This window comes from Propithecus coquereli, unplaced genomic scaffold (genome assembly GCF_000956105.1).
Source record: "Propithecus coquereli isolate 6110/MARCELLA unplaced genomic scaffold, Pcoq_1.0 Scaffold171, whole genome shotgun sequence".
NCBI lineage: Eukaryota > Metazoa > Chordata > Mammalia > Primates > Indriidae > Propithecus > Propithecus coquereli.
The window spans coordinates 4,674,311-4,690,620 of NW_012141747.1; the positions used below are offsets into that span (position 1 = coordinate 4,674,311).

Here is a 16,310-nt window from a genome sequence, read left to right on the forward strand (position 1 = left end):
AGAAGCAAGCATGAAATAGGTCATAAATATAATAACCAGAGCTAGCTAGGGAGGTGCAATAAGAGAACACTGTGTGTGCTGGTGGAGCTACTCCATAGTGTGTGATTGGTTAATTTTCAGTATTCTGCTTTTTAGATAAAGATAGTTCTAATGGAGAATAAAATGCTCTGTTTGGAGGAATTCTTCATAGGAAAATACATGGCATTATATCTTTAAGAATACAAAATGTTTTTTTGTTTTCCTTCGAGAATGAATCAACACCTTTATGAAAAAGTATCTGCCAATATGTTTCAAGTACTTAAGGAAAATAGTTTAAAGCCATGTGATAATTTTTACTCCAAGTTCCTTATGGTTGTTGAATTTTAAAATATCAGGTTGAATAAAATCATTGCCAATATTTTTTAAAAGTAAAGGACTATTATAAACATATAGCTAAGTATATTCTAATGAGTGTTTTCTTTAGTTATACAATTTGTTGTTTTTTTCACCTTATTTCACTACAGTATTGGAATTTGGGACTTTGTGGTGAAATTACAGAAAAGAGATTGCCCCTTCTCTCAGGGAAATCAAGGAAAATAACTGCAGCTATTTAGATTAAGAAAATATGTCTAAGAAAGTGTGCATTATAGGTATATGCAGCCCCGTTTGTTTGTCTTAAGGTATTATTGTGCTTTGCAAGGTCAGTGGATAGATTTTAACTTATTAAACCTCTACCTGGAAGTTTGTTTTGAATGACACTGTTAATGATTATATTACTTAGGGGATAACTTAAGAGAAGGAGTGATTGTGTTCCAGAAAACCTTTGAACCGTAGCATATCTCCTATTCACTTGTAAGGATCCTGTTTTGTAAGTATACTGAAAACATCATGAAAGGGAACAAGTGAATTATGTTCTTTGTTTTAATTTAAATAAAGCATATGATCCTATATATCTATGAGCCCTATTTTCCCTTCTCAGCTTAAAAGGGTGCAGGTCTTTTGAGAATCCATGCTTATGTGATAGATCCTCACTGCAGTATTCCAAAAACAGAGAGTGATCTTGATAATACCACGTAACTCTTAAGAGAGCCCTTTGAAATAGGTGTCCACTGCATACTTTGAACTCCCTCTCTGCCCCAAGAATAATCTAGATGATCATGGCCCTAAACATTTAAATGAGCCCTTCCTGTCCCTGGATCCCTTAACATGTGGGCTGGAGGAGAGGAGAGGAGAAGGGGCTGGTAGACCAGAGCTGCATGAATTTCCAGGCTGCTGGAGTCTACACGTACCTTGAGGACAGCATTGGCTGCCTCTGGGCTTCTGGATGGGTGGACCTTGAACTAGTACCACCAGCATCACCTTGAAGCTTGTTAGAAATTCTCAGGCCCCATCTCTGACTATGGAATGAGAATCTCTGAAAGTGGAGTCCAGAACTCTGTGTTTTAACAAGCCCTTCCTGGTGGTGTATGGTAAAGTTTGGGAAACAGTGAGATACCTGGTCTTGTCTGTAATTTTTTAGCTATCTCTTCTAATTAGAATTCCATTCTTTCACCCTGTTTCATTTGGATTCCTGTTCACTGTGTCTTTTGGCTTTTCTAGGCTTTAGTTCTCCTAAACTGCCCTCTGCATCCAGTTCTGTTATTTTTTCTTTATGTTTAAGAGGTTTGTAAGTGGGAAATTGCCTGCAATTTCATCTAGGCCATGTTCTTTCTATTTTAAAATGGTTGTATAAGAGTGATGAATGTGAAATTTTAAAAAGTGAAATAAAATGTTTTGCAAAGGCAGTGACTTCCTGAAAAGTAAAGCCTGTTAAATTTTGGAATCTATTACTAAAGGAGTTCCTTATTTTTTTTTTCCTTGAGATGAGGTCTTGCTATCTCACCCAGGCTGTTCTCGAACTCCTGGCCTCAAAGTATCCTCCTGACTCAGTAGTTCCTGACCTGAGTAGCCGTGGCTACAAGTGCACGACACTGTGCTCAGATTATTTATTTATTTATTTTTTTAGAGACAAGGTCTCTTTATGTTGCCCAGGCTGGTCTTGAACTCCTGGCCTCAAATGATCCTCCCACCGTAGCCTCTCATTCATTCATATTAAAAATAAATGATCTGGCCAGGTGGTGCGGTGGCTCATGCCTATAATACTAGCACTCTGGGAGGCCGAGGCGGGAGGATTGCTCAAGGTCAGGAGTTTGAGAACAGCCTGAGCAAGAGCGAGACCCCGTCTCTACTAAAAATAGGAAGAAATTAGCTGGACAACTAAAAATATATAGAAATAATTAGATGGGCATGGTGGCGCATGCCTGTAGTCCCAGCTACTCCGGAGGCTGAGGCAGAAGGATTGCTTGAGCCCAGGAGTTTGAGGTTGCTGTGAGCTGGGCTGACACCACAGCACTCTAGCCCGGGCAACAGAGCGAGACTCTGTCTCCAAAAAAAAAAAATGATCTGTGTAAAAAAGTTAAATGTAGTACTGAAGAAAAGAGAGATAAACCAGATGACTTATCAATACTCTTTTTCAGTTTCATAATTTTATTTTTTAATAAATATTAAAATTTTGAAAATTAAAAAGTTAAAAGTTAAAAGTAGGTTTAATTTTTGGTAATTTTGATTTCAACATAAAAGCCAGTTTTTAATGTTAGTTCATAGAATTTAGTCTTGCTAGTAAGTTACTGTTGTTTGACAAATGAAAGTTTCCTAGTCTCTTTTTAATGTACTATATACATTGGGTGTTTTTAGTACCTTTTTGTTTGTGTTAATTATTCATCCATACCGTTGATCAATTTTTTAATTAAATTGTTGAGTCCAAATCTGTTATTTAAATTGTTGAACCATGTGAAATTTCCATTTTTGTCAGAAAAGATCAAATATTAATGGTTTCATGTGGTTTAACCTAATAAGTCTTTGAAAGCCCAAAGATACCATTTTCACTAGAAAATGGATCTGATTATTTGAGTTGAAGGAATTAAAATGGTTCCTTTGGAAATTTTATGTTTCATAATCTTAGGTTCATAAAACATTTGCACAAAACATTTGTGCTTTCATTGTCTAGGCTGGATATATAATTTTGTATAATTAAAAAAAGTTAGATTTTGTGTACAATAAGAACAAAACAATAAATAAAACCAAATACTTCCCAGTAAGATGAGTAATGTAAGAGTTCCTTCACAGTTTCCTGCTATGTCCCCACAAAGAAATTGATTAAAATGATTCAAAGAAAAGCAGAAATAGGAATTTTGCTAGTAATGTTGAAAATAGGGAATTGTCAAACACATATCATTAATTTGGAAGAATTTTTTGTCTATCATGTTAAAGTTTGAACTAAGCTGCTGGGAACTGATATACCACTCTCCTTCTCAAGAGAGCAGTGTAGAATTTTGGGAAATATAAATGGAGGATATTCTAGGGAAAATTCTAGTAAGTTCTAGAAAGCTGAGTTGGCTTTCTAGATGGAATATGAACTTGCCCTGATGTTGTTTAGAACGCTTTTAATATGGAAGGGTGTAGTCAGAAACAAAGGATGGATGTGAGAGAGATGAGAAGTGGTCCCTCTGGAGCCTTTTGATAGCTGTAGGCTATGGACTAAGAACAGCAATAGCACATACACCTTATCCAATAGTTCACAGGCCCAAGGGATCTTTTCTAGACTACATTTCTAAAAGCATAGCCAGTTCACCTCAAAGCAGAGGAGCATTTTGGAATTAGGGGTGGGGTAGTGAGATTGGTTATTCTCCCTAATTGGTGAGGCTGGTCTCTGGGAAGGTGGTTTCAAAAAATACCAAGAGGCCGGGCGCCGTGGCTCACGCCTGTAATCCTAGGACTCTGGGAGGCCGAGGCGGGCGGATTGTTTGAGCTCAGGAGTTCAAAACCAGCCTGAGCAAGAGCGAGACCCGTCTCTACTAAAAATAGAAAGAAATTAATTGGACAACTAAAAATGTATAGAAAAGACTAGCCGGACATGATGGCACATGCCTGTAGTCCCAGCTACTCGGGAGGCTGAGGCAGGAGGATGGCTTGAGCCCAGGAGTTTGAGGTTGCTGTGAGCTAGGCTGATGCCATGGCACTCACTCTAGCCAGGGCAACAAAATGAGACTCTGTCTCAAAAAAAAAAAAAAAATACCAAGAAAATGCATGTGGAGACAGAGACTGCCCTCGGATCCATATCCTTCCCTGCCTCTCAAGAGCTGATGAAAGACTTCGCCTGTATCTGTCACCCTATCCTTCTGCTTACTGTAAGAAAAATTTTTATTCAAAAAAATCAAATGAAAAGTTATGAGGATAGTACAAACAACTTCTCTACACATTTCACCTGTTGTGAACATTTTGCCTGTCATCTATCTATGGATCTTTGTTTCTTGCAGAACCATTTAAGAGTAAATTGCAGAAATCATGTCTCTTTACCCCCAAATAATTTAGTGTTTATTTCCTAAGAACACAGGCAATTTAACGTTTGCACAGTATTATCTGTTCTATAGTCTATATTATGTTATTTTTCCAGTAACGTTCTTGATAGCATTTATTTTTTCTGGTCCAAGATCCAGTCCAGGATTGCGCTTTGCATTTAGCTGTCCATTCTGCTTTAGTCTTCTGTATTCTCGGGCATTTCCTCAGCCTTTGTATTTGATGACCTTGACTTTTTTTTAAAGTACAAGCCATTTGTTTTATACAGAATCCCTCAGTTTGGATGTGTCTGATGTTTCCTCAAGATTGGATTCAGATTATGCTTTTTTGGCAGGAATACCGGCTAATGAGGGGTGTCCTCTAAGCGTCACTTCAGGAGGCACGTGATCTCATTAAGTCCCATTATTGTCAACGGGAACTTCGAACACTTGATTAAGATGCTGTCTCCCAGCTTTCTCCACTGTGAAGTTAGCATTTTTCCCTTTGTAAATTAGTGAGCACTTTGTGGGGAGATAACTTTTCATTTTTTATTCTCGCCTGAATCAGTTCTTTCTGTGATGGTTGCAAAATGGTGATTTTTCCAACATTCATCATTCCTTCTACTTTTTTTTTTTTTTTTTTGAGGCAAGGACTCATTCTGTCACCCAGGCTGGAGTGCAGTGGTGTCATCATAGCTCACTACAACCTCAAACTCGTGGACTCAAGTGATCCACCTGCCTCAGCCTCCTGAGTAGCTGGGACTACAGTCGTGCACCCTCACGCCCAGCAAATTTTTCTGTTTTTTAGAAAGACAGGGTCTCGCTCTTGCTTAGGCTGCTCTTGAACTGCTGGCCTGAAGCAATCCTCCTACTTGGGCCTCCCCTAAATGCTAGGATTATAGGTATAAGCCACTGCACCTGGCCCATTCCTTCTGTGTTTATTAGTTGGCATTCTACTGTAAGAAACACCTTGCCCTCATCTCTTAATTTTTATTTCTTTGTTATTGGTATGGACTTGTGGATTCTTATCTTATTTAATAGGTTATAATCCATTACAATCAGTATCTGTTTCAGTACTTAAATTGTCCCTCATTTGACCAGGGGGAGCCTCTCAAGTCCCCTCCTTTGTCCTTTTGACATGTCCTGTCATTTTTTTCTTTTAATAACGCTTTCTTGCTGACACAAGAATGTTCTTGGTTCATCTTAAAGTTATTTCTCCAAAGAGTTTTAGTTCCTTTTAGTGGCAGATGGTGTTTACAAACCAATATCTAGGCACTGCTTAAGTCTTCAGGGGAGGATTCTGAAGGTACTCAGTCCTCGGGCCTCTTCGCACTGTGTACTTCATGCTGTCTCAGTTATCCTCATTGTTTCAATGTCTACATTTATCCTCATACCAGAATATGGTATTTCCCATACCAGGTTTTTCTTGACCTGTGATTGTCTCAAATTAGTAAAATGAATTACTTTTTAACTAGGGTAGTTGTACATTTGGCTCATTGAGTTTCTAGGGATTGTGAATTTGACCAAAGCCTGGCTTAGGGAAATTCTTTATAGAATAGGAAATACAGAGGAAACATTTAGCCTATGGAAATTAATGATCATGCTTTAAAATATGATATATTTTTTATTTTATTATGTATATTATCAGTTTCTGCCTCATCTCTGTGTCTGGTTGATATAAATATGGTCTTATAGTTGTTTGACCCTTTCAACAAATGATGTTAGTATTATGCATAAAGTGTTCATTCCAAAAGCTTTTATCTTTCTCCATCCTTAAATTTCTGAAGTGCCAAGTAGAGAGTGATCACATTCTTACAAATAATAGCAGGACTAAGTTAATAGTTGCATTATTATAAGAAGTCAGGGCTCTCTCTCTCTTTCTCTCTCTCCCCGTTTCTTTTTTTAAGAGACAAGGTCTTGCTCTGTCACCCAGGCTGGAGTGATGCAGTGGCGTGACCATAGGTCACTGTAACCTCATATTCTGGGCTCAAGCAATCTTCCCACCTTAGCTTCCCAAAGCGCTGGGATCATAAGAAGAATGCCTGGCCTCTTTTTTATTTTTAGTTATGTATCAATGAATAAATATTTTCTTCTGAAAAATTTGACTTTAACATTTCTAATCCTTTAGTTCTGTTTGGATTGTTTTCCTTCCTTCCTTCCCTTCCTTCCTTTCTTTCTTTCTTTCTTTCCTTTCTTGTCTTTCTTGTCTTTCAACAACTGGTAATCAATTTGTTAAAACAGTTGCCTTAAGCATCTGTAATGGTGACTTCAGCGTCAGCTCGTCAGCTGCCTTCTCAATACTGATGGAAGTAATCTGTTTAAACAATCTCAGAAGGACTGTGCAAGTCAATGAGTCACTTGTGGATTCTCATCTGGAAGCTATCCCAAGTCTCAGAATCTTCACCACAAGGAGTTTTTTTTTTTAGTGATTCTCAAAGTCTTGGTAGGCATCCGAACGTCTTTTTACTTTGAGATTCTTTTCCTTTGAGCCTCTGATGAAGTCAGCACACACTTTCTCCAGGAATTTTCCGTTGTAGCTGGTTAGGGTAATTCTAATTCGGTGAACGCCACGTGTGGCTCCACAGGTGTTTTTCCGGTATCTGTAAAAGCCATGGCTGTGGCGCGGCTTCCTGACCGGCTTGTTCCTTGGCAAGAGGGAACAGCAGTGAGTCAGGAGCAGAAGTGGGCACACCACGGCCGCTGCACCTGCGACCGCGTCTTCCTCGAAACGACTTTTTTTTTTTTTTTTTTAAAAGACGAATACTAATAACTTTTTTGGTTTTGCTTCTAGAAAAACTTATTGCTTATCAACGAGAATTTCTTGCTTTGAAAGAACGTCTTCGAATAGCCGAGCATAGAATCTCTCAGCGCTCTTCTGAATTAAATACCATTGTACAGCAGTTCAGGCGTGTAGGAGCCGAAACAAATGGAAGTAAGGCTACAGTGACTAAGTTTTCAGGTATCACACATTTTTTGTATTATAAAAGATTACATTTTCAAAGGATTATATGAAATATTTTATTTGAAAGTTGCATAGTTTATCAGCCAGCATTTGTTACCCTTTTCAGAGAGAAAAATCACACAAAGCTTTCCATTCTGGTAAATTATAAAAGAATTTTTATTAATTGCTAAATTTGATTTTAAGAGAGTAATATTAAGTTAAATTTCAGTTGTATAAATTTCACTGGCAATAGTGAAGAACCTGCATCTTTTAAAATATATTCAAAATGAGATTGAAATGTAACTTTGTGTTTATACATGTTTATGTTGTGACTTATGTGTGGGCTTCAGATGGATTCCGGAGAAATCTTTGAGTTTTTTGAAGCAATTAGTGCTCTTAAATCTGATTTGTAATAAAGAAGATACCTAGTTTTATAATAGATACTTTGGGAACATCTGACTGGTTCCTTCTCTACAAATGTCTGTTTAGAGTAAGATGAATGCCAGTTATCTCCTCCGTTTCTGTGCTCTTTTTATTCTGATAATTAAATTGATATATGCATATAATCAATTGGCTCCAAATTTGCATAACCTTTCTAAATTAACATACTTTTTCATTTAGCTTCACCTATTGTAAAAAACCGTGAATTCCTCTCATCTTGAGATCTATTACCCCACCTTACTTTTAAAGTTTTATGCTCCTTGCTTTGTTTCCTGCTGATAAAATTTGTATTATGTCCCAGTAGCATTTAAAATTATGGGATGGTAAAGATAAAAAATAAATTACCCATAAGCCTGTTATCAAGTGATTCCTGCTAACATTTTTGTTTCCTTCTAGTTTTTTTTCTCATGCATATTTTTATTCAAAATTATAATCATATGTTATAGCCTGATTTTTACTCTTGAGATTATACTGAGCATTTTAAAAATATCATTAAATATTTTTCAAAATACTATTTTTAATGGCTGTAAATATGCCAGCTCTTCATATACCCTACTATATTAAACATTTTCTACAATTAGGCAAATGCGTTTTTTTTCTGGATTGTTTTTTTCTCCTCAGTTTATAATCCTGTGGTGAACATCTTTACATATAGATCGATCACAGTTCTGGTAGCCTTTAAGTTATTTTCATAAGATTATGACTTTCTTAAAAACAGGATCTAGGTTTTGACAACTGCTGATTTTCAAACACATGACATAGTTTGGCTGGAACTTAGTAGGTAATCTCTAAATATTTGTTGAATGCATACAAGTTAAATTCTTAAAAGGGAAGTTACTGAGTAATAGGACAAATATTTTAGGATCTTTGATACTGCTCTGAATAGCTGAAACACTTTTCACTTTATCACCAATATTTAATACTATTAATCTAATTTGATATGCAGAAATCAATACATTGTAATTTGTAATCGTTTCTCTATTAATGGGATTAAAGTTTCATTTCATATGTAATAGTCACTTGCATTTCTTTTGTGATTTTTGTTTCTTGTATTTTTTAGTGGAATTAAGACTATAAATTCTTACTGCTAACTTCCTGTTTCGAAGGTTCAATTCTAGTTTAAGCAATGTTATTTTAAAATTTCATTATACTACCAAGTTTTTATTTAGTTTATCATAGTAAACTATTCGTTGGTTCCTCTAATAAAAACTGAAACTATTTGAAAGTTGTGCTCTGTACTGAACAGTCTCCACTTGTGCTGTTTAAATTATTTTACTTGAATTTTTTAGAAAAAAATATCCCTTCATGTGAAATTTTGAGAAAATGTAAATGCATAAAGAAAGTGGAAGTTACCGGTGGTCAATGTACATATTATCATTACATTTTCGTAAGTGGCTAGCATATTTAGAGCCTGTTTAGTAAGCCTGGGTTCTGGCACATTATGAAGGTAAGTGGTTAGCATTCCAGCTTCTTGCGGCAGTTTGACTAACCCTTTTGGCTTCCTGCAGCCTGTTTTATCAACATCATGACCTGTGAGATTGGTTGTGAAAGTCCTTTTCATTTTAAATGGAGATATCATTCACCAAAGTATGAAACTAGGAAAGAAAATTCTTTAGTTCTCTCCTTCTTAGAAATTGTACTACTGTTTTTATGAAATTAGCTTTTATAAGGTAACATTTTCCTGTGGATTAATTATACTTCTGTGTTTCAGATAATACCCTAAAGCTACTAAAGGAGTTAACAAGCAAAAAATCTCTTCAAGTGCCAAGTATTTATTATCATTTGCCCCATTTATTGCAAAATGAAGGAAGCCTTCAACCTGCTGTGCAGATTGGCAATGGAAGAACAGGAGGTTTGTTTATTTTGTTTCCTAGTGTGGTTGTATTATACTACTGGTCTTAATTGTGTCTTGGAATATTATGTTGACCGTTGGAAGTCCAGCAGGTCAAAGAACAAAAATTCTTTCTTTGTCTGTGCACAGTAACTTCAGACTCATTCTAAACTTCATGTTGAAAGGAGCTGGATGTTTTCCTTCATAGGCTGAAATAATGTTGCCCAAAAGGATCATGAGAAATCTAGTTCAGGCTCCATCTCCAGGCAGACAAATGTTTAAACCTTTGTAATTTTTGTTTTAAAAATTTGGGAGAGATGACTTTTTCTTCCCCTTATATCTTATTTCAACAGTAATAGCTCTTACGGTCATGTCAAGAAGGGTTTTCTTATGTCTGCCCTACTTTTTCTTACAGAGATGTAAGTAGATGGTATCTTTCATTTAACTTTTCATGCAATAACAGAAATATTTCGGTTTGCTGCTTTTTTCTGATTTACCCAAAAGATAATTGATAGCATTTTTTTCTCCCCTTGTCAAAGCTACCAGAGCTGCTTGAATTTTCCTTATAGGATCTATTAATATTTAGCCCTCTTTTATACTTTTTATTCCTCAGTTTTGGCTTTGTTAATCTTTATAGGCAGAGACTAAAATAATAACTTTGTTTTCCTACAAGTCTTAAACAAGTGACAAAATGATTATTTCATAGATATTGAAATTAATTTTTGTGTTTTTGAAATGCTGGTTTATTCTGCTTAAATCAATAGGATTCTTAAGTATTTAAGTGTCTTGTTTTTTGGTCATATTTTCTCATTTTATTTGATCTATAACTGTAAGCTTTTACATTCATCTTGCTTTAGTTCTGCCATCCTTCTATTTTACTACTAATTTGAAATAATATACTATCTTCTCTCCTAAGGAGGTGGAAACTCTTAAAATATCATATTCAGATGAACTCATTCTTCTCTTTATTGATTCAAAAATATTTATTGAGGCCAAGTACTCTGCGGGTGCCACATGTACAAAGACTAACAAGATGTGTGGGGTACTCTAAATTATACTTTTTAAAATATTGATCATTAATTATTTTTGAAGCTGGTATCTCTCCCTTTAATAATCACTATTTTAGGCCAGGTGAGGTGGCTCATGCCTATAATCCTAGCACTCTGGGAGGCCAAGGCGGGAGGGTTGCTTGAGCTCAGGAGTTCAGAGACCAGCCTGAGCAAGAGCAAGACCCCGTCTCTACTAAAAATAGAAAAAATTAGCTGGATGTCACGATGTGCACCTGCAGTCTCAGCTACTCGGGAGGCTGAGGCAAGAGGATCCTTGAGCCCAGGAGTTTGAGGTTGCTGTGAGCCATGATGAAGCCATTGCACTCTACCCAGGGCAACAGAGTGAGACTCTGTCAATCAATCAATAAAGAAATAATCTTTATTTTTTATTTTATTATTTCTTTAAACATTCTTATAAAGCTGATGTTATTTTGAAAGGTAGAAAAAGCAGATGGCTTGGGGAAAAAAAGACAAGCATTGTTCACATTAAAAGTTTTTCTTCCTAAATCCTTAGGACAATGGATCTTAATATCTTTAGAGCTGCAGAACCCTTTGAATAGCCTAGGAAAGCTATCAACTTCTACTTAGAAAAATGACCATAGGAAAAAAACTTTCTATGTAATTTCTGGGATTTTTATGGAACCTATCTAGGGACTTCATCTTAAGAATTTCTGTTTTTTAGATCAAAGAAAACTTGCTTCTTGATAAAAATTCTGTTCTTAAGTGATCAGGCTGATTAATTAGGGAACAGCTTTCAGAGCAGCTAACCCTTCCTAAGGCTAAAGAGGGAGAGCGCAGTGCTCATGTGGCTACTGACCACATGAGAAAGGCCAGAATTCTCACATCCAGAACGAAAAACCTGCCAGCTCACCCACCCAGCACCACATCTGTATCTTCCCACAAAATTTGCAAAGGCAGGTATGTACAGTAAACAGACACAGCAACTACAGAAGGGTAAACAGGCATCTGCTATAACTAGGAGTTGCCAAATATTTAAGAAAATCAACACTGAATTACTTCATACTCAAGAAAATTTAGTTTGTAGAGCAAACAGAATATAATTTAAAAATAAAACATAATCAACACATTTTTAGAGAGATGAGAGAAGACAACTCACCCATAGAACAATAGCTGACTATTTTATGATGGAATCGGTTAGAAATCTTTGTGTCTTTCATTTCAGTGATTATATTTTAAATTTCCGTATAGATGGACTGATTAAGAGTAGACACAGCTAAAGATCAAATTAGTGATCAGAAAGACTGAGTTGTGTGGTTCTTCCAGAATGTGGTATAAAGTGCATAAAGAATGGAAGTAGACAAAAATTTTAATATCCATATGGTAGGAATTTCAGAAGAAGAGAACAAAGAGAGTGAAGGGAGGAAATAAATAATAGAAGAAAATTTCTCTGAGTTGAAGAAACACTCAGGTCTTCAGATTAAGGGCCCATTCAGGACAGAGCAAGACGACTAAGAAAAGACCCAGGTCAGGTTATCTACCAAAACAGCACTGCTGGCTGACAGAGGACAGCAGGCAATACTTGAAGTATTTGCTGAAGTAAAAGTCCACGAGCACCTGCTGTGTGCCAGGCACTTTGCCAGGTGCTTTTTACACAAAAGTAGAAGTGGTTCCTAGTTTGTGGAGCTTCAGTCTAGTAAAGGAGACATGCATGAGTCCAATAATCAATTATAGAAATAATGGTATAGTTTCAACTTTAATAAGTGATATAAAGGGTCCTTTGAGAATGTATAAAAGGGGCATTTAACCTAATTCAAGACTTTAGGGAGGTCTTAAAACATACACTTGACCTGAAACCAGTAGAATGTGTAGTTTACTGGTGAAGATGGATGTGTTAGTTTCCCATTGCTGGTATAACAAATTACCACAAGCTCAATGACTTAAAACAACACAAATTAATTATTTCACAGTTTTAGAAGGCAGAAGTCCTAACATCAAGATGTCAAAAGGGGTGTGTTCCTTCTGGAAGCTCTAGGGAAGGATCTGTTTCCTTGCCTTTTCCTGCTGCCTACATTCCTTTGGCCTCTTTCTTCATCTTCAAAGCATAGTATCTTCCAGTCTCTCTCTGACTGTGACCCTCTTGCTTCTCTTGTTACGTCTCCATCTCTCACTCTGGCCTTCTTACCTTCCTCTCAGAAAGACCCCTGTGATTACATTGGGCCCACCGAGTAATCCAGCGTAATCTCACCTCCAGATCCTTAGCTCAATCACATCTGCAAAGTCCTTTTTGCCATGTGAGGTAACATAGTCACAGGTTCCAGGAATTAGGGCATGGGTATCTTTGGGAGACCATTATTCTCTCTACCACAGTGGGAGAAAAGAGTATTCCAGAAAAAGGAAAGCGCACTACAAAAGCCCTGTGATAGAAGGGAACATGGAATGTTCTAGAAAATGAAAGGCCACTGTGGCTGAAGTGTAGAGTGAGGGGAGGCATGGAACAGGATGAGGCTAGAGATGTAAGTCGAGGCCTGACAGCGTAGGGCCTTCCAGACCATTTATAGGATGTTGGTTTTTATCCTAAGAGCAGTAGGAAGCCATTGAAGGGTTTTCAACAGGACTTTTCAAGGATGACTTTGTAAGATTAAAATTTTGTGAAGATCACATTTAGTGCAATAGGAAGGATGGGGTTATGGGAAGAAGAATAGTTTGTGAAAGACCAGAAAAGAGGCTATTTCAGTGATTTACTTGAGAGAGGATAAAGTTGGACTAGGTAATGTAGCAGTAGAGATGGAAAGAAGATGGATTTAAGAGTGGTTTGGATATATGGGAATGTATAAAGGAGGGACATAGTCATGGACTGGATTTGTGGACTGAGGTGAAGGGGAGTGGTCAAAGATAAGTCCTAGGTTTCGGGATCGAGTAACTGAATGCATGGTGGGTGTTTTCACTTAGGTAGGGGACCATAGAAAATCTTTCCCAGCATTGTTTTGCAAGGGAAGATAAGATCATAGATTAAATTTGTATAAAATTAGGATATGATAAGTTTGGAGGTGATTTTGAGATACCACAATTGAGATGTCAACTAGGCAATTTGATATTTAGGTCTGGGACTCAAAAGAGAGATCTGAGTTAGATTTAATTTTGAATCATTGTTTGCGAGTAAGTGGTTGTTGAAGACCTGGGTATGGATGAGATCACCTAGGGCCTAGGATTGAGCCTTGAAGGTTCTCTTCAGCAGATAATTTCCAGGGAAAGAGAAAGTTGAACCCAGGGAAGACAGAGGGAAAGTGCAACTAGACAGTAGAAGGAAAAATATATTGTCATGGAATATAAGGAAAGAAATGAGGAATAAATGACTGAAGTCAAATCACAAGGAAACACGATAGGCTAAAAACATTTGACTAGCAATGAATATTTGAAAAAAACATAATTTAGTTATAACTGAAGGTGGATTGAGTTATTGACGATTGAGTATGCTAAGATTGTTCCTAAATTTTCTTGATTTCATACTAGAGTTTGAAAACTTCCTGGGAAAGTGAAAGAAAACTGAAATAGTAACAGTTGATAGCTCTGCCAAATTATAAACACCATGAGGCAGGGGCCTTATCTGACTTATGACTGTATTTCAGATTGTCTAGTACTTAACAAATATATGTGCACCATTAATACTTGAATTGAAAATATTGGGTAGTTAGTCCATGGGACAAAGAACTTAGCCCAACCCTTTGGCTCTATTTCTGTTTGGTCCTTGGTCTACCTTGCTCCTCCCTAAAAGGATGGTATGACCATTTTCTTCACTTTGCTGGTAGATTTCTTCTGAACTCTAACCCCTTAGAATACATACATTTTGTGGATTTGTAAGTCAGACAGGACGGGCTGGGTTATGTTTTGGTAACCACCCCCAAATCTCAGTGGTTGAAGTAACCAATGTTTATTTTTTTGTTCACGGTACATGTCTGTGACGGTTGACAGAGTGCTTTGTGCATTACCCATCACCCAAGGATCCAGGCTGACAGAGCAGTTGCCATCTTCAGTCTTACTGGCAACTCTGCCAAAGACAAAGACACCCTGAAGGATCCACACTACAGTTACCGCGCTTAGCCAGTAGGTTACACCTCCTGGTGGCTCAGGGACTGTTGCTAATCACGGGACCCCTCCCCACACTGTCCCCAGCCATAAGGGGACCAAGAAGTGCAATCTCATCTCACCGTGGGCTCAGAAGGCAGGGAAAACTGCTGTTTTTGTTGTGGTAATTTTGTGAATTAACACAAGCTTGGTTACTTTAATTCTGTAGGTTTGGCTGAAGTTAGTACTTTCATTTTTAGTGCTTTTGGAATCCTTGGCTTAAACTAAAGAATTTAAATTTCAGCTTTAAAACAGAATATAAAATGGGAAAAATGGCTTATTCTCTAAACAGGCCATCTGAACTTAAACAAAGCAAAACAGAAACAAACAAAACCCTAAGAATGTGGTAGGGAGTAGAGAATTTGCATTATCACTTATACTATTTTTGTTTGCATACTCTGGGTCTGCATGGTTTTGCTTTTTTCATAAACAAAGTCTTTACACTCCATATAAGTTAACATTTCCCATGAATGCATCCCATCATAGTTGTTACACTTTTAGGCTATATTCTAAACATTTAAAATCTTTTCTATTTAAATTCAGAGGTAGATTAAAGTATGTGGAAATTTGCTCCCAGGGTAACTCATCCTGTCTTTTGGCATCTTAGAGTAACACAGTCAAAACAGAAATCTTGATTTGCCAGCCTGGGCAATAGTGAGACCCCATCTCTACAAAAAATAAAAATTTAGCCAGGTGTGGTGGCATGAGCCTGTCGTCCCAGTAACTCAGGAGGCTGAGGCAGGAGAATCACTTGAGCCCAGGAGTTTGAGGTTGCTGTGAGCTATCATTGCACCACTGCACTCTAGCTGGGGTGACAGAGCAAGACCCAGTCGCAAAAAAAAAAAATCTTGATTTGGAGCCTTCTCCCTTGCCAGTGTGTTTTTCAGAGTAAAAGACACCCCAGGGTTTACGTGAGTCCTTGATTCTTCCCCTTGGCTCTCCCAGTCTGAAGCCCTGCTGGGGAGAGTCTCCAGAATGTACCCCAAATCCATCCACTCGTCTCCATCTCTTCACACGCCCTAATTCAAACCACCATCTTTTCCTTTAATTAGTTCAGCAACTTCCTAACCGATCTCTCCAGAATGCTTGTACTTTTAAAATAATGCCTTTAGTCCACAATTTAGTAATCTCTTGAAATTATAAATAGTGTCACTACCTTATTTAAGACCTTACGATGGCTTTCTCCTGCACTCAGAATTAAAATGAGATTTGTTTTATGCGCTCTGATTCCTGACTGATTCTCTGAATCTAGGCTTATTCTGCTTTAGATACATTCTGTTCTTGCTATTTCTTCACTATGTCAAGACTATTCTGTCTTTAGAGCCTTGCTGTTTCCTCTTTTGGAATGTTCTTCCTCAGCCTTTTCTCGTCATTAGTTAGCAGCTCACTACTTGATATCAGAGAGGCCTTCCGTGACCACACTGTCCGTAGAGAACCCCCCCAGCCCCCACATTCATCACACTTTCTAACATCACCACGTTTTATTTTGTATAGTACATAACATCCTCTAAGATTTTATTTATCTTTTCCCCCTCCTAGAATGTAAATGTCATGAGGGCAGGGACTGTATTTATGTTGTTCACCATTATGAGCCTAACACCAGAATAATGCCT

The 16,310-nt window shown here is 37.3% G+C and overlaps 1 protein-coding gene and 1 pseudogene across 1 annotated transcript in view; one reads left to right on the forward strand and one right to left on the reverse strand.

Annotated features, from left to right (window-relative positions):
• The window catches only part of MGAT4A (mannosyl (alpha-1,3-)-glycoprotein beta-1,4-N-acetylglucosaminyltransferase, isozyme A), a 92,639-nt gene that overhangs the window by 29,755 nt on the left and 46,574 nt on the right, over positions 1-16,310 (forward strand). The window contains exons 2-3 of the mRNA XM_012641976.1: positions 7,144-7,311; positions 9,446-9,586. Coding sequence (XP_012497430.1) covers positions 7,144-7,311; positions 9,446-9,586 — 309 coding nt within the window. The remainder of the gene's footprint in view (positions 1-7,143; positions 7,312-9,445; positions 9,587-16,310) is intronic.
• Positions 6,577-6,965, reverse strand: LOC105808260 (annotated as a pseudogene).